At 31.2% G+C, this 24,551-nt stretch overlaps 7 protein-coding genes across 17 annotated transcripts; 3 read left to right on the top strand and 4 right to left on the bottom strand.

Annotated features, from left to right (window-relative positions):
* Window positions 1–1,318: 1,318 nt before the first annotated feature.
* Window positions 1,319–3,383, bottom strand: LOC128884339 (set1/Ash2 histone methyltransferase complex subunit ASH2-like). Its single transcript, XM_054137662.1, has 9 exons — window positions 2,702–3,383; window positions 2,536–2,582; window positions 2,354–2,470; window positions 2,167–2,225; window positions 2,024–2,098; window positions 1,802–1,900; window positions 1,659–1,743; window positions 1,507–1,595; window positions 1,319–1,452 (listed from the first exon to the last, which is right to left on the bottom strand). Exons 1-9 carry the CDS (start codon window positions 2,807–2,809, stop codon window positions 1,346–1,348), a joined length of 786 nt encoding a protein of 261 aa, XP_053993637.1. The 5' UTR covers window positions 2,810–3,383; the 3' UTR covers window positions 1,319–1,345.
* A 67-nt stretch (window positions 3,384–3,450) lies between these two features.
* Window positions 3,451–5,986, top strand: LOC128883849 (metal transporter nramp1 homolog). 3 transcript variants are annotated; one of them, XM_054136659.1, is made up of 7 exons: window positions 3,459–3,533; window positions 3,641–3,924; window positions 4,001–4,248; window positions 4,340–5,063; window positions 5,137–5,187; window positions 5,257–5,487; window positions 5,548–5,986. In XM_054136659.1, the coding sequence occupies exons 2-7, from the start codon at window positions 3,775–3,777 to the stop codon at window positions 5,818–5,820; spliced, it is 1,677 nt and encodes a 558-aa protein (XP_053992634.1). In that variant the 5' UTR covers window positions 3,459–3,533; window positions 3,641–3,774; the 3' UTR covers window positions 5,821–5,986. The 3 variants fall into 3 exon arrangements, with proteins under 3 accessions (XP_053992636.1, XP_053992634.1, XP_053992635.1); XM_054136661.1 differs by having other exon boundaries at window positions 3,451–3,533; window positions 5,257–5,986; XM_054136660.1 differs by lacking the exon at window positions 3,459–3,533 and having other exon boundaries at window positions 3,561–3,924.
* Window positions 5,987–6,760: 774 nt separating this feature from the next.
* Window positions 6,761–11,669, top strand: LOC128884406 (beta-catenin-like protein 1). 3 transcript variants are annotated; one of them, XM_054137799.1, is made up of 19 exons: window positions 6,761–7,281; window positions 7,365–7,634; window positions 7,730–7,891; window positions 8,009–8,258; window positions 8,310–9,004; window positions 9,109–9,224; window positions 9,284–9,512; window positions 9,695–9,793; window positions 9,863–9,930; window positions 9,991–10,123; window positions 10,189–10,487; window positions 10,535–10,574; window positions 10,636–10,681; window positions 10,824–10,880; window positions 10,936–11,018; window positions 11,081–11,143; window positions 11,189–11,237; window positions 11,293–11,430; window positions 11,477–11,669. In XM_054137799.1, exons 5-19 carry the CDS (start codon window positions 8,858–8,860, stop codon window positions 11,569–11,571), a joined length of 1,662 nt encoding a protein of 553 aa, XP_053993774.1. In that variant the 5' UTR covers window positions 6,761–7,281; window positions 7,365–7,634; window positions 7,730–7,891; window positions 8,009–8,258; window positions 8,310–8,857; the 3' UTR covers window positions 11,572–11,669. The 3 variants fall into 3 exon arrangements, with proteins under 3 accessions (XP_053993774.1, XP_053993773.1, XP_053993772.1); XM_054137798.1 differs by having other exon boundaries at window positions 7,730–7,917; XM_054137797.1 differs by lacking the exon at window positions 7,730–7,891.
* Window positions 6,781–8,428, top strand: LOC128884454 (lipoate-protein ligase A-like). Its single transcript, XM_054137885.1, has 4 exons — window positions 6,781–7,281; window positions 7,365–7,634; window positions 8,009–8,258; window positions 8,367–8,428. Exons 1-4 carry the CDS (start codon window positions 6,781–6,783, stop codon window positions 8,426–8,428), a joined length of 1,083 nt encoding a protein of 360 aa, XP_053993860.1.
* On the bottom strand, window positions 11,625–15,811 carry LOC128884404 (diphthine--ammonia ligase-like). Of its 6 annotated transcripts, XM_054137793.1 has the most exons (19): window positions 15,722–15,811; window positions 15,582–15,674; window positions 15,238–15,403; window positions 15,033–15,172; window positions 14,896–14,965; window positions 14,586–14,834; window positions 14,475–14,531; window positions 14,337–14,421; window positions 13,980–14,283; window positions 13,812–13,910; window positions 13,666–13,754; window positions 13,520–13,596; window positions 13,284–13,467; window positions 13,131–13,225; window positions 12,973–13,064; window positions 12,532–12,799; window positions 12,391–12,481; window positions 12,247–12,335; window positions 11,625–12,185 (listed from the first exon to the last, which is right to left on the bottom strand). In XM_054137793.1, the coding sequence occupies exons 9-19, from the start codon at window positions 14,107–14,109 to the stop codon at window positions 11,723–11,725; spliced, it is 1,677 nt and encodes a 558-aa protein (XP_053993768.1). In that variant the 5' UTR covers window positions 14,110–14,283; window positions 14,337–14,421; window positions 14,475–14,531; window positions 14,586–14,834; window positions 14,896–14,965; window positions 15,033–15,172; window positions 15,238–15,403; window positions 15,582–15,674; window positions 15,722–15,811; the 3' UTR covers window positions 11,625–11,722. The 6 variants fall into 6 exon arrangements, with proteins under 6 accessions (XP_053993768.1, XP_053993769.1, XP_053993766.1 ...); XM_054137794.1 differs by having other exon boundaries at window positions 14,892–14,965; window positions 15,238–15,674; XM_054137791.1 differs by having other exon boundaries at window positions 15,238–15,674.
* Window positions 15,812–16,141: 330 nt separating this feature from the next.
* On the bottom strand, window positions 16,142–21,669 carry LOC128883821 (uncharacterized). 2 transcript variants are annotated; one of them, XM_054136576.1, is made up of 4 exons: window positions 21,375–21,669; window positions 19,600–21,303; window positions 16,721–19,514; window positions 16,142–16,590 (listed from the first exon to the last, which is right to left on the bottom strand). In XM_054136576.1, the coding sequence occupies exons 2-4, from the start codon at window positions 20,989–20,991 to the stop codon at window positions 16,496–16,498; spliced, it is 4,281 nt and encodes a 1,426-aa protein (XP_053992551.1). In that variant the 5' UTR covers window positions 20,992–21,303; window positions 21,375–21,669; the 3' UTR covers window positions 16,142–16,495. The 2 variants fall into 2 exon arrangements, with proteins under 2 accessions (XP_053992551.1, XP_053992552.1); XM_054136577.1 differs by lacking the exon at window positions 16,142–16,590 and having other exon boundaries at window positions 18,727–18,943; window positions 18,999–19,514; window positions 19,600–21,669.
* Window positions 21,670–21,841: 172 nt separating this feature from the next.
* Window positions 21,842–22,543, bottom strand: LOC128884418 (uncharacterized). The gene is made up of 4 exons (XM_054137824.1): window positions 22,373–22,543; window positions 22,216–22,269; window positions 22,085–22,169; window positions 21,842–22,036 (listed from the first exon to the last, which is right to left on the bottom strand). The coding sequence occupies exons 1-4, from the start codon at window positions 22,483–22,485 to the stop codon at window positions 21,944–21,946; spliced, it is 345 nt and encodes a 114-aa protein (XP_053993799.1). The 5' UTR covers window positions 22,486–22,543; the 3' UTR covers window positions 21,842–21,943.
* Window positions 22,544–24,551: the final 2,008 nt, after the last annotated feature.

Below are 24,551 nucleotides of genomic sequence, written 5' to 3'. Positions count from 1 at the left end.
GAAGTTGTAAAACGCCGTCAGTTTCTTCTCCGTCTTGCTACTGTTACAGTTGTGTTAACTACGTTATTTTTGATTAATATTGTCTTCCGTAAAGATTTATATTCTGTAAATGACGTTACCTTTATCTATGATTTTCTTCACCATAAAACAAGAGGATTAAATCAATGGATTTCAAAAAATCCTGCAGCCTACTCAACTTTAATTATAATAGCATCGGCATGTATGGATATACTTTTCATTAGTCTATGGATGAATTGGTTATTTCTAGGAAATTCTTTTCGTTTTATATTAACACAAGTTTTATTTTACGTTGTTCGTGGAGCCCTTCGTTGGGTTTGTGTATTTCCTGCTCCAAAAAATTATGTATGGGGTGTACCAACGATTAAAGGAATTCCAATTCCATCTTTAACTGTCCCTGTAAGTCATCAATTCGTGTAATGTGAGAAAACAAAAATCTGTTAAAACAACAATCAATTCGGTAACAATCATCTTATATCTTTTTAGAGTCTTTTTCTCACATGTTATAATGACATCTGTAGTCATATGTTGTTTAAAGTATCAGAGATCTGATGACTTTTTTTTTTCGGGTCACATTGGCTTTGGAACCATAGCATTTCTCGAGTCGAAATCGTCGCAGAATATGTAAGTGATTCGTTTATTTCTATTCTTTGATTTATTAGTAGCGTTACTCTTTCAGTTTATTTCAAATATTTTCGATTTTCGTGACTTTGTACCAGTTTTTTATTTTTCTAGTGACAAGAGGACATTATACAATCGATATGATAACAGGGGTACTTGTTGCGTACATTTGTTTTTCCTTCACAGATTACATTGTTAAGCCGCAATAATTAGAAATTAATTTTATATAAATTGTTACTTTTGCTTCAATGATGTGGTCATTTGTTTTGAAAAATTATTATTGCTTTCACTAAATGTTAAGTCATACGAATTCTCCTGCATTTTCTCGCTTTATATTTAAAACCTAGCTTATTCCAATAAATGTCCTTAAAAAAAAAAAAAACGTTTAACCATCCCTAGGACAAGGATTGTCATTCGTTTTATTTATTGTCATTCATCGCTTTTCATGTGAAGATTTCGTATTCCACTTTCCTATACGTTAGAACGACTTTTCTACAATTTATTGTCTTCTTGTTCGGATTTTTTGATCTCTTCTTCGGATCTCTTGTTCGGATTTTTTGTCAAATTAATCAACGCCTATGTGACTAATACTAAATCGAGCATGATGCAGAAAGAAAACGAGAATCGATCAATGTTTGTGAATCATTTAGCTTTAGTAAACTGTTTTCGTCGTTTGTAAGTGTTTTGCTTAAATTATTAAATAAACCTAAATTTCAGGTGTCTCAAGGTAGCATGCAGCACGATAAGAGTCGAATCCCGTTATTTTTTGAATATCCGAAGCAAGGTTCGGTACAGGGTAAACAAATTCTGGACCTGTTATAGTGTGAATATACGCCTTGTTACGCTTATGTTGTAGACGAACGATACCTATATTAATTTGGCATTTCGCCTTCATATATAAAGATATTCCAGGATGGTACATCACAGCTGGAAGATCCAAAGGCAGACATTTGAATCTTTATGAAATGACACGAAGATGTTTGTTTTCAAGTTTATTACTAAAAGGTATCGAAACGTACTCTTTCCCGTTAATACTATACTGAATTTTTGCTAATGAATGAGTTGAAGGTTGAGGAGGATGTAAAGGATCACAAAGTAGACCATCTTGTACAGTTCAGCAAGTGTACATTTTTAATAAAATTAAACGTTAACCATTGATTACTTTCAAGAAAAGGATGAAGTTCAGGTTTTAACCGGGGATCTGGTAGACGAATATCACAAGGTCCTAAAATGAGTCCACACCCTATGACACTTTTGGATTCTGACAATAAGACCAATACAAAAAAAAAGCAAGTTAAGTTGGATATGCATTATTCTTATTTATAAAACATGACCATTTAATGATGAAGCTTAACAATTATATATAGAACGATTGGCCACTCACCTATAGGAATATCAGCATACGATAAACGATGTTTATTGAAGCAAACTGAACCATCAACATCTCTCAATGAAACACCTAACCCGCATAAAAAAAATTAGATTTTAAAACTATTTCAAAACAATGCTAATCTTTAAAGTAACTACCAAATTGATTTGTCCCTATAGGTTCATCAAAACGTGCATAACGAGAACTCCAGCCTACTCTTTTTGTAAAGTAAGAAAAATAACAAATTAAAAAAAAAAAATGCAAGTTTAGTTAAGTAAAAAACATACGGACATATACACGCAGGGAAGAAAAAAAAAGTACATAATATTACTAAAATTTCCCTACCGGACATGAGGTTGTGTCTTTAATAAAGAAGTGTTCCAACCACAAAAAGAGTCAACTAAATTACTACTTGAACTTTGCCAGTATGTATCATCCGAGCAAACAGTCGTTTCAAAATACCTTTGAAATTATGCGAAGAAATTTGCACTCGTGATTTGTAAAACATGCGCAAATCTATGTGTTACCAACAGCCTAAGGTTGCTCCGTGGGTCAACAAAACGGTAGCCCAGCCCTAACAGGAAAACGGAATGAGTGTAATAGAGAGATTTATGTTCAGAATCGTCGCTTTGTAGTTTGTTTTCTAAATATCTAATTTGACTAAAAAAACATTTTCAAAAAATTTTTTCCTACTTTGAAACCCGTAGATGTTAAGTCATTGTCAGATAACTTGACAAAGGGATCTCGATAAAGTGAGGATAATTTAGGAGTTTCAGATTTGATATACGATAATACACGCATAGAACGAATGCTTGAAATTCGTTTGTACTTTTAAAACAAAAATAAATTCTTTTAACAAAGTACACAAAAGGAATATTGTTCCACTAGAAAACATAAAAGAATAAGCCAATCCGTGTCATACTTTTCACCCCTTATTTTTTTTAAAAATTACTGAAATCCTTTTATAGAGATTTTACTGGATCACTTGAATCAATAGTACTGGATCAGAATGACTAAAAGAAGAGTAGTGTGTGATGTGATGTTATTTTTGTTAGACTTAATACGGTGAATGATAATACTTTGTAAGAGTTAAAGAGTCGGGTACCAACTTTTTTCAAATATTTTTGAAAATTGGTATACGTTTCTTCTATTCTTCATATGAATAAAGTTAACTCTTGTTGGTTTTACGCTTTTCAAGTAATCTTCTTCATTAATCATCTGATGGAATTCTAATCCAGAAATCACTGGAACATGATATTGAAATAAACGAATTCGTGCTTTATTTGTAATTAAAAAAGAAGGAATAGAGATTTCCACACTATAGCATTCTAGAACGATATAAAAGGAACCGGTTCTTTATTTATGATGATTATTTTTTTTAGGTACGTCAGAATTTTTTTTCTTTGAAACAGAAAGTAGTATCTAAATGTAAGAGGCTAAAACAAAAATTCTTTTTCTTCATTATTAATAGACGGTGAAAAAACGTAAAGAAAAGCATTGACACACATTTACAAAAAACAGCCAGGTGACGCCTTTTGTATTTTCTTAAGTTTTGTGTATACTACACAAAGAGAAATTGTTTTTTTATGATTGTTTTTAAACCATTAAATGTCTGTTTTTTGTATATTTTAGCTTTTTGAAATACAAGCAAAACAAAAGGTGATTGATCATGAAACTTAAGTTATTAATTTTTTTTCAAAAAGATTTCTAAAATATTAAAAATCTTTCATAAGGCTATTGAAACGCAAAACATCAAGTTAAAAAAGATGCCTTGTCATTTCAATGAAATAATGTATAGTCTTCCGAAGCATGCGAATGAATCTGAGATTGGCTACATCTCGTGTAATTCCGTGTCTGATAGTAAATTTGAGTCGTTAGAAGATGAGGAAAAAGAAACTTGTATTGATCGTTCAGAGGTACTGTTTTAGTGAAATTTTTACGTGAGATAATTGTCATAATTTTTTTTTGTATTTTCATGCACTGCAATAAAAGAATGCTCAGAGTTACGTTCTTGTGTCCTCGTTACTTGACATTATTTACGATTTTATGGCGCAAAAAAGTTTTTTGATGTATGCATCAAACGGTAACGACTCTTACCTTCTCTCTAAAGAAGAATTAAATGACGGAACGCAAAACGTGCACCGAAAATTCTCAAAGTCTTCGTTTTCGTGGTCTTTGAAGAAAATCTTACATTTTGTAGGGCCTGGATGGCTTGTAGCCATGGCGTATATTGATCCTGGGTATGTTTGCTTTTGTTACTCTTTTTTTTCTTCTTCTTAGATAATGAAAATTTTCATATGTACCATATGTGTATATTTCAATTTTTTAAAGAAATTTGGAAGGAGATTTAGTTGCAGGTGCTTATCGTGACGCCCAAAATCCTCAAGCAGGATTCCACTTTTTATGGATTTTAATGTTTTCAACTCTGATCGGATTTTTTTTCCAACATTTAGCAGTCAAGTTAGGAATCTATTCTTCAAAGACTCTAGCGGAATTGTGTCGTGAAATTTTTCCACGTTCCTTTTGTTATATTTTTTGGGCAATGCTGGAAATTTCCTTACTTGGAGCGGACATTCAATGCGTCATGGGATCCGCTATAAGTTTAAAACTTTTATTTAATGTACCTTTTTCAATTGGTATTCTCTTAACATTATTCGATTGTTGTTTAGCTTTTTTTCTTGATATTTGGGGTCCTCGGCGTCTTGAAACATGCTTTGCTTTATGTATTTCTCTTATGGGAGGTTGTTTTTTTATAAACATGTTTACTTCGCACCCTTCCTTATCTCATATCATTCATGGGTTAACATGTTTTTCTATTCCGAAAAATTCGTTACCTTTAGCTATATCTTTAATTGGGAGTGTCGTGATGCCTCATAATTTTTTTTTACAATCAGCTGTTGTTCAATCTCGATTGTTACATCACCGTACACCAGAACTTTTACATCATGTGACTCATGTTTACACTATTGAAACATTTTTTTTATTGTCTGTAAGCTTTTTAGTTAACCTTGCAGTGGTTGTTGCGTTTGCTAATCCAGGAATAACGTCGAGCCAGGTAAAATATACAAGGCTCCTCATAGTGCATGCGTCTCTTTTGATAATCTTTTCATTTGGTTCTGTTGATGTAGCCTCTAACGCTTTACAATGCTCATGTAGCATTAAAGTCTTCATTAGGCCAAGTATGTTAAATTGATGAGTTTTATTTTTTTCATGAAATTAAACATTAAAACAATATATTTTTTTTACAGCATTCTGCGCTCATATGGGGTATTGGTTTATTAGCATCTGGTCAATGTGCCACCATTGCATCCACTTATGCTAGTCGCTCTATGATTGACGGTTTTCTTCAAATAAAATTTCCAACATTTTGGTCTCGTGTTCTTGTTACGCGACTCACATCATTAATTCCTCTCTTAATTCTTTTAAAACTTAATACAGCCTCTATCGAAACGATAGCTAATTCGGTGAATGTTCTTCAGGTAACATTTTGACTCATGTAAACAAAATACTACCAATTTTTTTTTTTTCGTAATATTTAGGCTTTCAATCTCCCTTTGGTTCTCATTTTACTCATTCGATTAACAAGTAGTGAAAGGATTATGGGTTCCCAAAATGTTTTATCCTTGCCTTTAAAAATAATATGCTGTATTTCCTCTTTCATTCTCCTTAGCGCCAACGTTTGGTTAACTATCACTCAACTTTCAACGTTTCCCTTTTACAATATTTTCTTTTTTCTTATAATTTATTTTTATTCCATATTTTACATTTGTTCCTTTCCTATCAAACAAAATGCGAACGTCTCTTTCACATGAAAAATTTGGTTCACGTACTCTTTTGGATCTCTTCTCATAAACAACGGTCAATCTTCTTTTTTTTTTAATTAGTTCAAAAAGATATCCATTGCATTTCATTCTATAAAAAATTAGAAAAACATTAACAGTAAAATTATAACACAAAGTATCTTTTTCAGTTTTATAACTCCATTTCACAACTTGTCCAATACAAGAAAGTCTAAATGAAACGCAGAGTTTGGTCTTTGCTTACGCGACACATATGAACACTAATGTTTTCTTATATATTAAAAGCGTTTGAAAATATTGGCACCGACAATATACTCTTGTAAACCAATATTTCTAAAACCAATAAAGACCAATTTCATTTTTTTTGTAAAGTACATTAACAAGCATTTTGTTACTATTGGAACTCTCTTATTAACCAGTACAAACAGATAAAAAAAAGAAAGAGTTTATCAATCAAAATAAAATTGGCGTGCATTTTAGTACAAAGTTGAACGGATGGTAAATTTTAAAAAAGGTATAAATTCTCAAATACATTTTCAATACAAGTTCATTTTAAAAGTTTTATAAAAGACGTAAGAAGTGTTTCAATTTTTTTGAAGAATTTTAATTCTTTTCACGTTCATAGTGCTGGTACAGTTTTTTGTCATTATATTAACGTAATGCAAAAATTACATTTTTTGTTATGATCAATAAGAAAAAAAAAATTTTCATTATAGTATCAAAACCTATTTAGTTACTGGCATGAGTTTGTTCTTTTTTAACCTATGTCAAAAAAGATTTGATCGTACTCTTTTTAACAGTGTAAACAGATACAAAATTTACGCTAATAAGCAACACGCAACCAACACTATGATTTTCAAAACAATGTTGGTTCAATACTATAGTATGGTGTAGTGCGTAAACAACACCTGAGGTATCAGGTAGGATAACAGGTGTTATTAAAGTCAAATAGTATAGAATCTCTTGTAAAAAATGTTTCGTTATATAAGACCAGCGCTGAATAAAGCATTTCGTCCTTCCGCAAACAAATGTTGTAAACGAAGTCAAACAACATTAAAACATTGCTTTGGTTTACATGACAAACCCAATAGTATTGCTATTGTATCCAATGTTAATGAAATTCATTTTAATTTAGCAGTAGAAGATTACCTTATGAATGTTCTACGACCCCCCTGTCCTTTGTTTTTTTGGTGGAGAAATGCAAGCAATGTTGTCATTGGAAGACATCAAAATCCATGGAGTGAATGCCGCTGGGAACTTATGCAACAAGACGGCGTTGACATAGCTCGTCGTTTTAGTGGTGGAGGAGCCGTGTATCAAGATTTAGGAAATTCTTGCTTTACTTTATTACTACCAGAAAAGATGTACGATTCAGAGAAAAATAATAACATTATATTGAATGTTTTGAAGCATTACTTTAATATACATGGTGAGGCAAGTGGAAGAAATGATATGGTGGTTAATAACAAAAAAGTACGTTTTTTAGTTCGTAAATTTTCTCAGTCTTGAAAGATCTATTTCATGCGATATAAATGTCGAATTCTCTTGCAATATAGATTTCCGGTTCTGCATTTAAACAATTGCGCAAAGTGGGAGAACCCAACTTATCTCTACAACATGGAACACTTTTAATAGATACAGATATGAAAGCAGTAGAAAAGTACCTTACACCGAATTCGAAGAAGTTACAGTCGAAAGGTGTTAGTAGTGTGTCTTCACGTGTTATGAATTTGAAAGAATTAAATCCAAATATTTCCCACGAAACACTTCAAGAACCTCTTATTGAAGAATTTTGTAAACAATATAGTTCTAACGAAGCTTGCTTAGTAAGTTTTTGTTTCATCGAAAAGTTTAGAAATGCTTTTAAAGCGTCAAATGAAATAAAAAGGTTACTGAAATTCAATGCTTTTTTTATTGACAGTTTGAATAAAGCTATCAAAAATCTAGAGTTTTGTGTAAAAAACAAGTTCTTATTTTGATAATGGTACCAATGAAGGTATTGGTCAGACCACTAAATACAGTCATTGATACTTTAAAAGCAACGTTTTACTCAAAACGTCGGTCATACATCCTAGAATTGATGGTATAACTCACCTTATAGTAGTTTGGGTAAAATTGATAAAAGTAGATTGAGTGACGACCAATATCTTTGTAAAGAAATCATTATTGCTTATTAAAAACTTTTTTTTTTTTGGTATAGACGTTTTCCGTTGATAAAGAATCTGAAATAACAAAAGATCCGAATTTCGTGTCCACCTACAACCAGCTGAAAGATTGGAACTGGCGTTTTGGAAAGACTCCTGAATTCTCCCATACTCTACAAGATCGATTAAGTCAGGCAACAGTTGAGTTGCATTTGAATATTGTAAATGGCCAAATCTCAAACGTTAAACTCTATACTGATTCTCTGTTTCCTGAGGTAGTTCCCTTAGTAGAAGATGCTCTCAAAGGTAATGAACTTAATTAACCGACACTCTACATTTTATACTGAAACATATCAGGTGGATTGTATACACGTGAGAATATTCAAAGTATTTTTATAAATATTCCCTTGCCAGCGAATACTAATGTGAAACAAGAAATAGATGATATCAAGCATATGATACTTGATCGTCTTTAAATGAGCGTCAAGTTCGTATTTTGTAATTGGTCAAAGAAAAAAAAAATTTAGAGATCGTAGTTTTTAATAGATAATACAGCACAAAAAAAGGTATTAAGTAATGTTTTTTATCAAAGGTTCACATGATGTTCGTTGAGAAACATAAAAATATGTCCGTTTAAAAAAAATCTGTTATAGTGGTGATTACGTTTGAAAGTTGCTGCATTCATGTACTGTACCAATTCAAATTTTTCTAAAGAAGGAGTCAAATAGTATAACAAAAGTACGCACTTGCATCAACTTTAAAAAGATGTTGGGGAAAATCGTACGCTTTAATTAGAGAGTCTAGGAACAGAACTCGTTACAGTGAGAAAGTACGGTGAAAAATTAATAAGAAATCTCTAAAGAAAAAAGCATACGGCTTTTATTTACAAAATTAACAAAGTAGAAATGTCTGTACATACTTCCAACAAACGGAAAGCGGAAAATTTGAACGAAAATCGTTCAAAAAAAACTAAAGATGCATTCAGTTTGGAGAAACTTCCAGAAAATTTATCATCAAAAGAAATTCAACAATTACTAGATAATCAAGATAGAGTAAGATATATAGGAAAAACATAATGAATTTTTGAAACAATAGAATTGGTTTATTAAAAAAAAACAATCATGTTCAATATACTATGGTTGGATTTAAACAACAGGACGGAATCGCCTTTACATTATCTGTCAATAATATGAAGCAAATCGTTGATCAATTAAAATCATCCATACAAACAAATCAAGTGATGCGTTTAAAATATCCAGAGAGTCCAGAAAAGTAAGCAGAGTTGCATTTGTCACTCTTTAGTCTTATTTGAAATCTTTATTGAAAACTAGATTTATGAAATCGGAGGTGGATTTGGAAGAGGATATAACAAGGCTTAAGAATCTTTGTGCTTCCTCAGACCTTATAAATGCGTTTCTATCGGCCGAAGGATTTTTCTTATTAGTTCCATTACTGAGTCATGCCAATGTGGATCTTGCGGGAACGGTTGCTTCAACCATTGTCGATTTGACGTCACCGGACGTCGAAGTCGAAGATGAATCAACCATTCTTAATGCATTGGTAAGCTTTCTGCTTAACACTCGAATTCATAATGTAAATCAACATCAAAGCTTAGCAATCCTTATTTTTGTAGAAAAACAATTATGAATTTGAGAAAATAGTCTTCTTTTATTTTCTTAATAGAAAAAAATGTTATCAAGCAATTGAATTTCTGCTCATGTAGACCTTGTATCTTTTTTTAGCTAAACGTGGGAATCACAAGTTTCCTTACGGAATTATTGACTCGACTTGATGATACTGAAGAAAATGAAGATCAGGATATAATTACAACGACACTCCAAGTAATCAATGCTCAAAATATTAAAGTAGACTTTTTTTTTTGTCTTCGTTGCTTGTATTTATGGTTGTAGCTTGTCGACAACCTATTAGAAATGAATCCTATACTTGTATCAGAACGGTTTTTGTTGGAATCACCAAAGTATTGCCTTGTCTATTTTGATTGGAAAAAAAATTAAAAGATTTTTTTTTTGTCTATTAGGTTTTTGTGCTACTTGATCAAAACCATACGCGGACCTGTGGATACAAAAGATAAATTTCCTAATATATCGTATAATAGATGTTATACTGCGGAACTTCTTTCAGTAATATTGCAACATAACGAAAAATCTCGTGTAAGTATTTTTTAGAGTCTCACTGAAAAATAACTCATTTGGTTTTAATCAACGTGTTTGTGTAGTCTTTTCTAGGAAATCAATCCGAGTCGAACGCAATCGAAAAATTATTACGCTGCATATCAGTGTATCGTAAAATTGATGCTAGATCTGCTAATGAAGAAGAATTTGTTGCGAATATTGGCAATTCTTTAATGTCTTTATTAAAAGTGAAAGAAAATCAAGACATTTTTCGGCAAGTACTAGGAATCGATCTTATGATCCGCTTACTTCGAGATAGAAGGCTTATATATCCTTTGGCTTTAAAAATAACAACATATACTTTAGATGCGCACCGGGAAAATTGCCATGTTTTTATTGAACGGTAGAAACTTTTTTTTATTATTTAAAGACTTGATATTTATATTATAGTTTAGGTTTAAAATCGTTATTTGGAATATTTTGTAAACAAGTGATTGTTGATGTTTTTGATGTAGTTTGTGTTTTACTATTCATTCGCTACTACGTACTAGGGTGTTCGTTGTTATCCGGCAAGCAAGGAATGGAAAGACGAGGATGGTATATTTTGTGTATCAAATCATTAAAAAAATTCAAATGTTCTTTTTCAACAATCCTTCAAAAGTGATCTGAATAGCGTTTTTTGTGTTGATTAAACGTTATGATACACAATCAATATTTTTTTTTTCTCAAAACATTTCAGAGTATTGCCTTCATATTATCTTACACTTATGCCGTTACAGTACTGGAACCCCTTTAGGTGTTTAAAGCTATAGTGCTGTGTAGCAAATAATATTTTTTTTTGTATTTTTCAGCTCGCGTGCTTAATAAATTCACAGAAAATAAATTTGAGAAATTAGAAAGATTGCTAGAATTACATCAGTATTATTATTATCAAGTTAGGAAAACATTATACAAATTGCCTTTTTGCGAAATCTTTTTTTTTTTTTTCATGATCAGGTCGTAGAAAAACAAACAGGATGTAAAAAACAAAGCCAGAATATACAAGAATTACCTGAAGGGGTAATTCTTTTTTTCCTATGTTTGCATTGACTCTACATTATTTAGTTTTCTATTAATGCGAAAGAAGAAGAGTATTTAAAGCAATGTGATGCAGGTTTGTTTTAAACGATATATGACTCTAAATGTTCCATTCAATGAAATCTTCCTAGGTTTATTTATAGTACAATGTGCTGATATCATCCTTATTCGATTAGCGAATATGGGCAATGTTCTTGTGACGAAGCAAATTTTCCAATTGCTTAATCTAAAAGGAGTGAGAATTGATGAGATTATTAGCGTTATTGAAGGTAATGCAAGCGTTTGTTTCTTCCTTGTTTTAAAATTATTTTTTAGGTTATATAAAGTATGTCAATACAAGTAACACTCAAGTCATTGAAATGAAAGAATATCTTGCTAATTTTTTAAGTTTTTCAAAAAATTGTGTATGATTGAGCTCTTTTTACTATAAATGTTAAAACATGAATTGTGAGAAAAAACAATCCAAGAAAATGTTCAATAAATCTTTATTTTCTTTTGTTATTGTCTCTTATTATACTCGTAGAGATAATTAAAAAAAGAAAAAAAATTAGGATAGTGTTGTTAAGCCAATGATTTAAAAGCAATAGCACGTAGCATAACATTGAAGCCGTACATCACTTGACGCGTCTGATTTAAACGAAATTGTGGAAGGTTTTTTTGAACTGTTTTTTGATACGCTGGCGGAACGTGATAAAGGTTCATATTTCGAGCAAATGATTCATTTATCCAAATAATTTCAAGACGTTTGTTAATTTTTTCATTCAATTCAGTAATGGATCCTTTATCAAAAACGAAATTCATTTGCCAAATACGCGTTAATAAAGAAGCAAAAATAGTTGGATTGGAAACAGGAAAAGTGTGACTTAGGTAAATGTCCAAAAAACGAACATGTTTGAAATGGAAACCATAATCATATAATAAATTCCGTAAATTCCGTAAGGCAAGAATCAATTCAGAATACATACACGTTGGTTCTTCACAAGTGTGTGGTACTTTTCCATTAATCCAATTTGTTACAAGCGTTCTACATGTAAAGGTACATTTTTTTTTTAAATAAACATTCATGTCGCACAACATATAAGTACCTTTCTTCTATAAAAGCCGAATCATAAATCGTTTCGATACAGGGAACGAATGAACGCCAAAGCGATAGAGATCTAGGACCTGCGTTTGGCTTGAGTGATGACAAAGTAGATAGCAAACAAGGCAGAATCACTCGAGTGGACTACCTTAATAACGTCAGTAGTATTTCTCAAAATAAGGTGAGGCTCTTCTTTCCTTTCTCCTTCCTTTTTAACAAAAGCGCCAAAAAATGAAAGCCTAAACGTAACTTTTTCAATATTTCTTTTGTTGACGAAGAAACTTCTTACAAATTGTCATTTTTTCCGTTTTTTTTTAAATGGCTTTCAGACAAATTTGTTAAAAGTTCTTGTGACAAGAAAAAAATGTTTCCGTCAATGGTTAAAGAATTTGTTTTACATATTTCAAAATAAAAATGTGTTTCATTTTCGGGCTCGCAATAAAATTTCATATAATCTAATGTTCCTAAAAGATCTAATAAATAATAGCGGTTTTCATAAAGCCTTTCAATATAAATCTTCTCAATAATATCGCAAGTAGGGGCTTTATCGTTATGGACTACCAGAAACAATAAAATCAAGTTGTCATTGATAAAATAAATGTTTGCTAAACCAAAATAAAGAAAAAGAACGGCTTATTCTATAACAATTCATACCACCGCTCAATGCACTTTGTTAGTATTACTTTTTTGTTCAAGAGGAAAACAAAGAAACTTCGTTTTTGTAAAGTACCTTTTTCACCAAGAATGACAGAATCTTCTAGATAAAGGTAACACACAGAACAGATGGCATCATCTGATACGTTTTTCGTCTTCCAGTTTGGTCTGCCCTCATAATCACACGTAGACGCACATTAATGATTTATGCGAAACGTAGAAAGAACATGTTACGTTTTTATAAATTTTTTTTTGAATAAAGGAGAATTCAATGTGATAGTTTCATACTCCCCACCTTCACCGCAGCAATTAAAGCCAAATTCCTTTTCCTAAAAAACAAAGTTCAAATAAAAAAACACGTTATAGTTTCAGATACGACAAACATGCCATTGTCAAAAATTTGGATGTCAAGTCGTGAATAGATTGACCCAAATCGTTTTGTGTTAACCCCATAGACGCAGCTTTAATTAAAATGAAATTGTATTCTTTTGAACACGTCATTAAATGAAGTACAATAGACTGTGGCATTTTCCATAAAAAAGCAAGAGACACTAAATCCAACCTTTGGCATCTAAAAAAGAGAACATAAAAATGATAAATAAAGAAGAAAGGCTTCAACGTACACATTTTCAACACGACATCTTTGATAATTCGATAAAATCGCTCCAGTTATGACATATTTCACACGTGGATACTCTTTCTTTAAAAAAAAATTTTAACAAGGATCTTTAAAAGAAAGCTAATGACATCTAGGATTTTATTTCTGTACCACAATGTCAGTCAATAATTCATAAAGATCTTCGACTTCGTCACCTTCTATTTTATTATAAAGAATACTATCTGTTTGTTTTGAAGTACCTTCAATAAACATTTTATTAAAAAAAAAAAAACGTTAACAAAAAAAGATATATTAACCTTTTAAAATATGTGTTTTAATAGGAAGGCTTAAACATTCAGCGATGCCTTGCACACAAGATGAGCCCACCGTTTGATACATATAACTATCTATATCATCTATGATAAACACAAACGCGTTAAAGTTTTAAAAAGTTTTTGTTTATTCCATAAAAAAAAGTTTGGAACCTGTGGAATTTTTCGCTTGAATATGTCCTAAAATTTCTATTTTATATCCTAAAATTTGTGCTATATGTAATGTGAATAAACTGTCCTTTCCCCCACTAATTAAAGCGACAGCCCTCGCTGTATCACACATTATAAAAAATTACAAGAAAATAGTTTTTATGATTTAAAAAGTCAAACATGCAGCTTAAAATATTTTTAAAAACCTATAACAGCTTTTTTTTAGGCAAATAACAACATTTTTATTGTAATCGACAACAACTTTTATTAGCTTTTTTAGCTGCCTTGAACATTAATTCAGATTGCACTGTTATAAAAAAAAAATACACTGACATTTAGAAAAAAATCATAGACATTTACCGGACACATCTTCACTTTGATTTACAAGTTTTTCTATTTGCTCTTGATTTCCTAATATTTGCTCAATATTCATACGCAAAATTTCCTAGAAAACAAATGCAATTTTTTTTGTTTATAAAAATTTGTTCTACACCGTACTTTCGTTTCTTCTACTTTATTCATTACACGAGAAACGGAATCGAACTCTAAAGGATTCTATAATGAAAGGGATAATATGAGTAGCGAACAAATATACAGATAGAATGTTACTTTATATTTTTGTATCCACTCGTTCAAATTCTCTTTATAAGGCACTGAAAAATCGTTCTGTATATTTTGCCATATTTGTCGTGATATTTTTTGACGAAAATCATTATGAACGTGAGTTAAAAGTTCAAATGCTATACGGGAAGGATAATCTTTATCAGTTAAGGCGGACACCCCAAGCCCGTCACTCCATCGTACAGCGTGAAAGTGGTAATCGTTATGCATTATGATTTCTTGTTGTCCAACCTTGATCTATAAAGCACATGTTAAAATGAGAATGTCATTTTAAAATACAATAGACAAACGTACTAACTCGAAAAAATATTTCTCGAGCGATAAAATTACCTAACTCCCGAATAGGTTTTCGTTCAAAATACCCGAAGCTATGCGTTAAAAGATATCAAAAACAATGCAAATTTATTCTTTGAGTGTCCTGTCATTTCACCGTACGTTAACAAGTCGGATTTTGACGCCATAAAAACAGTTTTATTTGCATCCACGCGACAAACGTGGAGTGCAAGTAATTTCATGACGATGTTGTATTAAAACGAATACTTTCGGCGCATTCCTTCCTTTAATTTTTCTTGACTCTACAATGAAAACAAACAAAAAAAACATCATTTTCTAGTCAGGCTGGCAACAAGTGCTAGCATACACTGTTAAACAAGATTGAGAATTATTTTTTTAATTTCTAACAATGCGTCACAAAGGGTTGAAATGGAAGTGAAAACTAACTATAAATAAACTGTTTGCTTTATCGAAATAAAAAAGTTCCTTGTTTTTCAGTTGAACAAAAACTCATGCATCACACACAAAAGAAACTTCACGGGAAGTTTTCAGTGTTCCCCCGGTTTTGAAAAGTACAAAAAAAATAGACAAACATGAAGAACAATTGTTAGATAATTTGTATATATTTTTTTTTTAAATTGAATGCGGAAAACGAATTAATTCAAAGTTCAATTTGATTTCAAACACAAAACACTCTAAAACGTAACGTACCTCTTATCGACCTGCAAAAGTTATACAAATGATACGACTTGATTCACTTTTCAATAAAATCGAATTCGTCTTATTGTTTTTTCGACAATATTTCTTAAAAAAAACACAAATCAACCTAGTGTTTTTATAATATTACGTACAACCAGACCAAGAAAAGCGTTAAAAAATTCTTAGTATTTTCTATAATATTTCACCTTTTCATTGCTAAAAAAACGTAGTGTATTTTATTTACTAAATTATTATTTGAGATTTTTTTTTTCACAAAACAAAAAAAGGCTGAACCACTAGTCGTCCCATTCATAATGTTTTATGTTTATGGTAAAAACACCGAGATGTTTTTTTTAAACTCGAGTTGTACCTTGAAAAATGATCCGCACGACTTGACAGCTTTTGGTAAAACACATACAAAAAAATACTTTAATGAATGTTTTTAATCACTATACATTCATAGAAATATTGTAAATTGTATGTATTGTTTCAGTTGTTATAAAATAATTGTTTAAAAGATCTACCTAGTGTTATATTAAACAAGTCGGTGAAATTGCTTTAATACGTTATGATTGAATAAAAAGAGTATGACTCTGTGTCTTTGTTGTTTGTAAATGTTGTATGTTATTAAAATATAGAAAAATAGGCTTATAGAAAAAAAGAAAAGGTACAATTTGTTAATTTAAAAGATTAAATAGGTCCAAGGCAGCGCCATTATTTTTTTTTGTAGATTATGACTACATAACGATTTTATTTAAAAAAAAAAAATCGCTTGTAGACGCAGTCAAATCAAGATAGCTTCGTCGACGTGTTTGAAATCATTTTGATAACAAAAAGTTACGTAACATTACTTAATGAAAATTTGAAAAAAAATAGACTCTTAATAAAGTATTAGGAATACCTCATTAAGAGTGTTGAGAGCGGGTTTAAAAAGAAACTCCTTTTGCTAAAACAGTAGTTGAACAAAAAGAATAATGTGAAGCGTCCTCTGCTTCACAAGATGCTTCTTCATGTTGTACATCTAAACAAGTAAAAGAGTTTAATCTAAGAAAAAATGGAAACTTAAAGTAAATATAGTTCATGTGAAATAATGAAAGTCATCAAGCTTAAAAAATGGTTTTTTATACAAATTTAGAAACAACTATCTTTACCTGAAGGAATTACTTCGTTTTTCATAGTAGCTTGAATTGAGAGAGGTGGATTCAGTGGGTTATACGTTAATGTTGCAGTTTCTAGAGACGGGTGAACCCGTGTATTGCATCTTATAAGAGAATGGATCATGCTACACTTTTGGACAAGCAACGACTGCATTGGGCCTTGTAAAGAATGAACTGTTTTTTGGTTAATCACAAAACCTTGATGTTTTTTCATGTACAATTTGTTGGTTAAAATTTGCGCAGTGTCATCGTACACACGGCAATTTAAATTAACAAGTTGTTCATATTGAACTAAAATACGCAAAATATTAATAACACAAGGTTGATGGAATATTGTTATAGATTGTGGAGTCGAAGACAGATATTTTGAATGTAAAACTTGTTTCGATAACGAGAGTTGTAATTGATAATGAAGTTTTCGAAATATCATTTCATAACGACTCCAAAGGTTAGGCGAATGAGTTAAATAAAATAAAATAGAAAGAATATAGTGACTTGAATAATTTTTAGGATACTCTTCAATATATTCAGTGAAAAACCACACAAGGGTGCTGATGAGAGTGTCCATCTGTGTAAACAATTCGGCCCTTTGTACTACTGAATTGTCGTCAGTGTAAAAAGGATCTGTAAGGATTGGTAACAATAAATTCTTATCGATCATAGTTAAAACCTCAAAAGCACACGTATACTTTTTAGCCAAACATAAAGTTAATTTCGGTAATTTGCTAAGACAAACGCTTTTTGGAGATGGTACTGTTTTACAAAATGTTTTGTAATGCGTCATAAGACTTTTTAAGAGTTCTTCCTGTCCTCTAGAACAAGTTAAAATAAACTCTTGGAATTCTTCTTTTAAGGTGATTGGAATAACAAGTAAGAGGTGAATCACCCGATGACACCATGTTGACACGAATTTACTTGATTTTGACCAAGAAGGAATAAGCAAGAAAGCTTTCCATAAATAAATTTCTTCCACAAATGTATTGGGTTCATTTTGAACTCGTCGTAATAAATCATCAGCTGTTTTATAAACACTTTCAAATATACTCATTCCACGCGTATGCTGTAGTAAATGTAAAATGATGAAAACACAACAGGTTAATTTCAATTCTCCAATCGAACAAGCCACTTGATTTAAAAGAAATTGTGAAACTTGCAAGCTAAAAGAAGAGTGTCGATGCAGTATGAAATAATAACCAAGAAACTCAGAAAGAATTCTCTCTTCATTGAACTTTAAAACATTTGCAATAAATGACATTTTAAAGAAACCGCAGTCTAGGCTTTTATCATACGTATGTAGAAATACAAGAGACGGGAAAAGCGTACAAAGAAAAGTTTCATTTGAAAAAAGAGTTTCACATTGGTTATCTTCAGCCTTGTGATGTATATGCATTAGAGTTATGTCATTGGATTGTCCTCGAAACAAAACTGTCGAAGCAAGATGGGTTACGCTTGATATAATAATACGATTCAGCTGACAAAGTATTTGAATTAGTAAAAGAGAAGAGGGTTGTTGTAAAGCATTGTTATTTAAAAATAAACGAGATAAGAGTAAAGAAAAAGAAGGTGGGAGACCAGTTGTTAACCAATCATGAGGTAAAACGAAAGACAACGCTTCCGCAACGCAGATAAGAGAATTACACACAATTAAAGAGAAAAGTACGTGTAGTAAACTTTGGTGAAGCATAGGAAAAGAATCCAATGTCCAGTAAGGTATAGATATATCTTGGAGAGTCATTTGATGGTCTTGGTTCTCATTTTTTAAGCTATTGACGTGTTTCTGTTTTTTCGTTTGACCTACAGTCTCTGTTTGAGAACTGTTTTTTTTTTTTTGAGATGCTGAAATCTTAGAAAAATGAGAGTGATTTATATGATTTTTTTTAAACTCATTGTTACAAATCCGAGATATCGACTCTTTTTCCTCTTCTTCAAAAAGTACTGATGATAAATTAAGAAGTGTATATTCATCCAAAGTTATGTAATCATAAAAAAGGGGTTGTAAACATTGCGCGTTATTTTGTTGACTTGAATTGGTATCCATCAACAATGGTGCAAAATATTCTTTGTTCACAAATAAAACAAGTTGAGTAAAAAAAAAAAATGGATCCTCTTTTCTCTCACTCTGTTTATCTAAATAGTTCAAAAATGATTCACAAAAATCAACAAGATGCTTTGATGCTTGAGCAGGAAGACTCGGATTAGAAAAATTATCTTGATGCTCTAAAGTTGAAAAATACTCAAAGATCATGCTAATCAAAATTTGGGCACTATCTACCAACGCGTCTTGAGTAATATACTTTTTTGAAAGACAATTCATTTTTAAAGTTTCCAATTGCGCTTTCCACAACGTTTCAAGCTGATGGCTAGTAAAACGTGTAATCGACAAAAGAATACCATGGTTGGATACAATGACAGAGGTATCACATGAAAATGTAGGAATGACATAGTACAACGAACTACTCGTTGTTTGCTGACTTTGTCTTTTTAACGTACCAACGTGAATTTTTCGAAATGCTAAATTGATGCTAGGGTAATTCAAATCAATGGGTTGTTTTGCTTTTTCTTCAAAAGCTAGCCACCAATTATTAGTATAATCCAATGTCAACAATAAATTAATTTCTTTTAAATAAAACATATATTCGAAACATGGTAATGGTGACTGATTGTCGAGTTGAGGTAAAACGGTGCGATGCATTTTAATCCACTCATTTAGTTCAGTATGAAAGAAGAACGAAACAAGATGTAACGTTTGGTGGAGCCGATTTGCATCTTCTGATTGGCGTGTTGAAATCTGAAAGAAAAAAAAATGTTGTTTTTTCTATAATAAAGCGTTTAACATGAAGTGGAAATAAAAGACAAAAAAAGAAGTTGCCTACCATTATATTAAAAATGGGCGTATTCATTGGTAAACCTTTTTCTTTATGCTGATAATGGGTAGATAATGTTAATACTGGTGTATTATATAAACAAGACACAATTGAAGACGTTTTGGGGGTAAAAATATAACGATCGATTAATTGAAGAATTGGAGAAAGTTCTAAGATAATGAGACCATGGGCACAATCGAAAATTCCTAAAATCACTTGACGCATCGTTGTGTCCGTAGAACTGTAGTGTTCAGAAATACAAAGCTTAGCACGCAGAACTCCTCCTAATTCATTATCTTGAGCCCACAGTCGACGGCGTTGAGAGACGACCCCAGGTAGGGTAGAAATATCGCCTGTACCAAGATACGTTAGATTTTTTTCTGCATTATAACAAAGAGGAACAGACAGTGTCCAATAATACACAGCTCCTGAAAGGTAGCACGTGACGAAAACAAGTTTCAAAAGGAAACTGTTCAATGAATTCCCATGCGTTGTGAGGGTAGCATCGACTATAAGAATAGATGTGATTTCAGTATAGTTGCATGAAATAGTAGTCGACAGGATCGGTACCAATTCTAAAGGAAGTACATTTTGAGATCCACTTTTTTCTTGAAGAATCCATAACGTTATCCAACCATTGGATGTTCCAGAAAGTAATAGAAAAGGTAACTCTTTTGTTCCACTTGTTTCTAACGGATAAAATGTAATAACATGAATAAAACTGGAGCGTTCGAGTGATTCATCTAGTTTTTGTGTATCAAGTAAATAAAAGGCTTTACTCGGTACACCAGCTAATAACGAGCATGCGTTCTGATATCCAAAGCAAGAGTTTAATTTGGCACTATTCACTAAATATAACTGGAGTGTTAAATTTGAACATCCTAAGCCAACAAACAAAAGATTTTTCACATTTTCTTTTGAAAACATAAAGGAAACATGTTGATGAACATTACGAGAAAAATGTTCTTTTAAAACATGACATGTGCTCATGGCTGTGATCGTTTGTGAACATTCCTCTTGTAGAACTGGGCAACAAGGAGTCAAATTAAAAGATGCATTTTCACAAAAAGAGAAAAATGGGTTGAATGAATGAAATGCCGTATGTTGTAATTTTGGATCAAACATAGTTGTTTTGATATGAAGACTAGAAAATAAACACGAGGCTAACGAAATATTATGATAACATACAGGCTGGCATCGAACTTCTTCTTTAACATTTACAACACTTAAGCTCGTTTGATCTTCTTTATTAGTCGGCGAAGGATGGTCGTGACTTGGTAAGCATGTGCTTGATGAGAATGACGACAGCACATCAACAAAGGTGACATACTGAATAGTTTCTCGTATTCTCTGTAACCTTGCCATAAGGGGACACGGCTCCTTTAGCATCCGTTCCCACATTTCGAGTAAAGAAATTGTGTTATGTTATAAATTTTTTTTTTGTGATAAAAAAAAAATGATTTGAACTGCTTCGTTTACAAATAAGAAAACACAAATTACGTAATCAAAACGACAATAATCTTTTTAAAGTAAAGATAGTCGAGTGTTTTTTATCTAAGAATGAAAGCAGAATAATAGCAATAAAGAAATCATTGTAATGTTAATGTTTTCACATTATTTCATATCTTTTTATAAAGAAAGTCATAAAACATGTATAACCTATATTCTGAAAATGACTAAAACGCGAGAAACAGTTTCCATTCTTTTGATTTTCTTTATGACGTATGTTATTAAAATATAAACAGTTTTGCTTCACTAACATTTCGGCAATATTGTTGACTTACTGTCAATCGTTGCAAACCATAGCGATAAGGTTTTTTTAAAACATTTTCATCAAGTTTCAAATTTCCCCATTTCGTTTGAGAGATTACTTTTTGTCGTACGTGAAAAGTTGCTTTGGAGTACTCATGATATATTGGATAACACATAATTTTTTAGGACAGATTTCGAAAACGTTATACAACATACTTGGCAAAAAACAAAATCATTTTTTTTTATTTTACAAAATAACAAAATTTGTTTCACAATAACATCAGATACTCGAAAATATTACTTAAGATAAAAAAAATTAATCACATATAGTACATAACAAATTTCGGGATTGTTTCATTTTATCACTCGACAAGGTTTTGTTTTTCTGTTGTCCAGAACTATTTTTTATTGACAGGGGAAGCGTATAACAGAAATTTTTTTCATATTAATAAAACAAAGAGAAAAATAAAGTACAAAAATGTAACTTTTTATTGTAATTTATCATTAAGAATTCTTTTATTTGAAATATGTTCCAGCAACACATTTTCGATAAAATTTTGTGTTTACTGTTAACTCTTATCAAGTGCATGTTTAAAAAATTCTATACGGAAATTCGTTTTTCAACTAAGGGTAACTTCACAGAATCGTTTAGAGATTTTTTTAATGTCGAGTAGATTGTTATTTGCTTTTCTTTCTATAATGTAAACATAAAACTTTGGAATATATTCACTTAAGACATTACGTCAATAGATAAGTGAGAACCGCTGGGACGATTACATTCACGCATATTAAGAAATTGTTCTGCGCATAATGAAGTGTCCGGTTTTCTGAATGAATTGGTAGTGATAAGTGAAACAGAGCGTCATAACCTACTTGACACAGTTCACAAGTTGTATCACTTGATCTATACACCCATTAAACTTTAAGCTTTTTACGCAAGGGTCATAAAAAAAATGTTAACATAAGGTTGTTTTTTTTTTTAAATATAAGTTTTAAATTGTGATATTATTACATATAAAAATGGACCTACTTTGTAGAGCACTGTCTTAATTTTTGTTCAATAGGATTGCATTTTTTATGGTTTGTACCCCATTCACCTATGCATTGACGAAATTTTTTATTTAAAATGTGACAGGATTCCATTTTCCTTGCGGTAGTAGAAAGAACAACGGATGTTATTTTGTAGAACGTTTCAAGTCATGTGGTGCAACAACTGACCCAACTAATGACAGGTACACAAACAAAAAAATATTTTAAAAGAGAAGGAAATTGCTAGTGAATTTTAACTTTTTCATTACAATAAAAAAAAATGTCAGGTGGTACATTAATCTTGTCTATTGGAACTGAAAGTGTTTCAAATAGTCCTAGAAATGATTCATTTTCTCATTTGAATAGTCGAAAAAAATTAAAGTATTCAGCTTTCTTTACAAATTCAACAACGGTTCCATCTCCAATCACTTCGAAAATTAGTCATATTAATACAAGTCTTTCTTTTAACAAAAATGTTGTACTTTTGAACCAACAGTACCCCCATTTTGGCAGTGGATTAATATCTTCTTTATTAGAAACGGCCGCTAATGATGTTCCTAAAGCTTGTCGATTAATCAAACAAATAGAAGAACATTCAAACCAAGATAATGCAGAACGCATTTCCGATGGTACATATAAAGCGACAACAAAACGTTTCACACGAGATTGGGATTCAGTTACTTCCACAATGCATTCAAATTGTCAGGACTTACATTCTGAAGAACGTATATCAAGTCGTTCTTTATGTGATTCTTTTTCAAATAAACAGTCTAAATGTTCCTTAAGTTCATGTAACCCATTCCCGCATGAATCAGCACCTTATTCCTTCAATGATGCGTCTCTAGAATTATGTGCACTTGAAAGAAATAACAAAGAAAGTAAAGAACATTGTACAACTCGCGCCACCTCCAATGGTGTTTATACAGTTGAGAATGAAATGCATGGGAAACATTCTTTAAAGCATTGTTCTTATAAAGCAAATGAACAAACACAGCTTGCAACATCACAAATTGTTGATTTTCCAAATTTCACAGAATCTTCACCGAATTCCCCTTCCAGTAATCCTTCTCCTTCTTCAAAGATTTCTTCCAATTCTAAAGAACAGTATTTAAGTGAAAAAACGTCTCGTACAAATTTACGTTTGTTATCTTCCGTTGTGTTGTCACAATATGAGAAAATTCTTAGTTTACAAGCAACAAATGCACAATTAAATGAAGAAATTTCTAATCTCAAGACGTCTTTAAAACAATCCAATGAACAAGTTCGTCAATATAAGGAAGCCAATCTTGCTTTACAGTATTATTTGACGTCAACGAATCCCATGAATCCTTCAGGATGCGATTATTTCGCGAATTCTTATAATAATTTTGATTGTCGTATGAATCGAGGTCCTGATGTTTTTTAAATGTTTAAGTTGTTTTTTTTTTCAATATAAATTTTTTTTTTCCTCTTATATTCATATATATATATATATAAATCTAAAACAAGTTGACTCTTTGTCAATTCTTTTAATAGAACGATACAATACTAAAGTGCATTAAAGGTTTTTTTTTTAATTTATAAAATTTGCTTATTCTTGTCGATTCTCTATTTTTTGAAATGTATCGTTCTTTTATAACTTTATTCCTTTTTTGTAATATAAATCTAGTGCTTTATAAGATAATTTTCTTTATTAATCCAAAGAAGCTTAATCATCAACAACTATGTGTTGCTTGAGTGGTTTGTAAAGTATACTACATAACAACTGAGTTTAGTACGCGTGAAAGTGGTATAAGTAGCGCACTAGAACAAGTCGCATAGAAGGAAAAATGTAACGACTGACGAAGATTTAGTGGACTCTTATGGTAGCATGTTTTAAAAACAATACATTTCTCTCTAGTAATTTGGCGGAATGAGAGTTTGAGAGCTAAGCTTTACTACTTGAAAAAAGTTGTTGTCTTATTCAATAAAAAAACATGTTCAAATATGAAGATTCTTTTTGTCGCAGTTAAACGAATCTTGTCAATGGTTGCTTAATTAACTTGTCAATTGGCGGTTTTGGAAATTATGTATTTTCTTTTACCTCAATATAACATTAAAAAAAAAACATGTTACCAAAGGCTGAATAATAACAAATAAGAATTTCCTAGACAAACAATGGATTTGACAATACCTTTAAGTTTACTTCAGTAACATTTCAA

This window comes from Hylaeus volcanicus, unplaced genomic scaffold, assembly GCF_026283585.1.
Source record: "Hylaeus volcanicus isolate JK05 unplaced genomic scaffold, UHH_iyHylVolc1.0_haploid 12237, whole genome shotgun sequence".
Lineage (NCBI taxonomy): Eukaryota > Metazoa > Arthropoda > Insecta > Hymenoptera > Colletidae > Hylaeus > Hylaeus volcanicus.
Note: the sequence above shows the minus strand (reverse complement) of the source record. Positions and strands in the feature narration are given on the sequence as shown.

Coding starts and splice junctions, on each gene's coding strand:
- LOC128884339 (XM_054137662.1), bottom strand. CDS start 2,809: ATGCGTGTATTATCGTATATCAAATCTGAAACTCCTAAATTATCCTCA. Junction 1,596..1,658: donor TATAGTATTAACGGGAAAGA/GTACGTTTCGAT, acceptor CATTTCATAAAG/ATTCAAATGTCTGCCTTTGG. Junction 1,453..1,506: donor GAAATGCCAAATTAATATAG/GTATCGTTCGTC, acceptor ACACTATAACAG/GTCCAGAATTTGTTTACCCT.
- LOC128883849 (XM_054136659.1), top strand. CDS start 3,775: ATGCCTTGTCATTTCAATGAAATAATGTATAGTCTTCCGAAGCATGCG. Junction 5,188..5,256: donor TAAAGTCTTCATTAGGCCAA/GTATGTTAAATT, acceptor TTTTTTTTACAG/CATTCTGCGCTCATATGGGG. Junction 5,488..5,547: donor ATTCGGTGAATGTTCTTCAG/GTAACATTTTGA, acceptor CGTAATATTTAG/GCTTTCAATCTCCCTTTGGT.
- LOC128884454 (XM_054137885.1), top strand. CDS start 6,781: ATGTTTCGTTATATAAGACCAGCGCTGAATAAAGCATTTCGTCCTTCC. Junction 7,282..7,364: donor TGGTGGTTAATAACAAAAAA/GTACGTTTTTTA, acceptor CTTGCAATATAG/ATTTCCGGTTCTGCATTTAA. Junction 8,259..8,366: donor AGTAGAAGATGCTCTCAAAG/GTAATGAACTTA, acceptor TTCCCTTGCCAG/CGAATACTAATGTGAAACAA.
- LOC128884406 (XM_054137797.1), top strand. CDS start 8,858: ATGTCTGTACATACTTCCAACAAACGGAAAGCGGAAAATTTGAACGAA. Junction 10,682..10,823: donor GGAATGGAAAGACGAGGATG/GTATATTTTGTG, acceptor AAAACATTTCAG/AGTATTGCCTTCATATTATC. Junction 11,431..11,476: donor GATTATTAGCGTTATTGAAG/GTAATGCAAGCG, acceptor ATTATTTTTTAG/GTTATATAAAGTATGTCAAT.
- LOC128884404 (XM_054137794.1), bottom strand. CDS start 14,109: ATGTGTGATACAGCGAGGGCTGTCGCTTTAATTAGTGGGGGAAAGGAC. Junction 12,800..12,972: donor TGTCATTCTTGGTGAAAAAG/GTACTTTACAAA, acceptor TGTTTCTGGTAG/TCCATAACGATAAAGCCCCT. Junction 12,482..12,531: donor AACGGAAAAAATGACAATTT/GTAAGAAGTTTC, acceptor AGTTACGTTTAG/GCTTTCATTTTTTGGCGCTT.
- LOC128883821 (XM_054136576.1), bottom strand. CDS start 20,991: ATGTGGGAACGGATGCTAAAGGAGCCGTGTCCCCTTATGGCAAGGTTA. Junction 19,515..19,599: donor CGCCCATTTTTAATATAATG/GTAGGCAACTTC, acceptor TTTTTCTTTCAG/ATTTCAACACGCCAATCAGA. Junction 16,591..16,720: donor AAACGAAGTAATTCCTTCAG/GTAAAGATAGTT, acceptor TTACTTGTTTAG/ATGTACAACATGAAGAAGCA.
- LOC128884418 (XM_054137824.1), bottom strand. CDS start 22,485: ATGGAATCCTGTCACATTTTAAATAAAAAATTTCGTCAATGCATAGGT. Junction 22,170..22,215: donor CAACTTGTGAACTGTGTCAA/GTAGGTTATGAC, acceptor CAATTCATTCAG/AAAACCGGACACTTCATTAT. Junction 22,037..22,084: donor GTTCTCACTTATCTATTGAC/GTAATGTCTTAA, acceptor TTTACATTATAG/AAAGAAAAGCAAATAACAAT.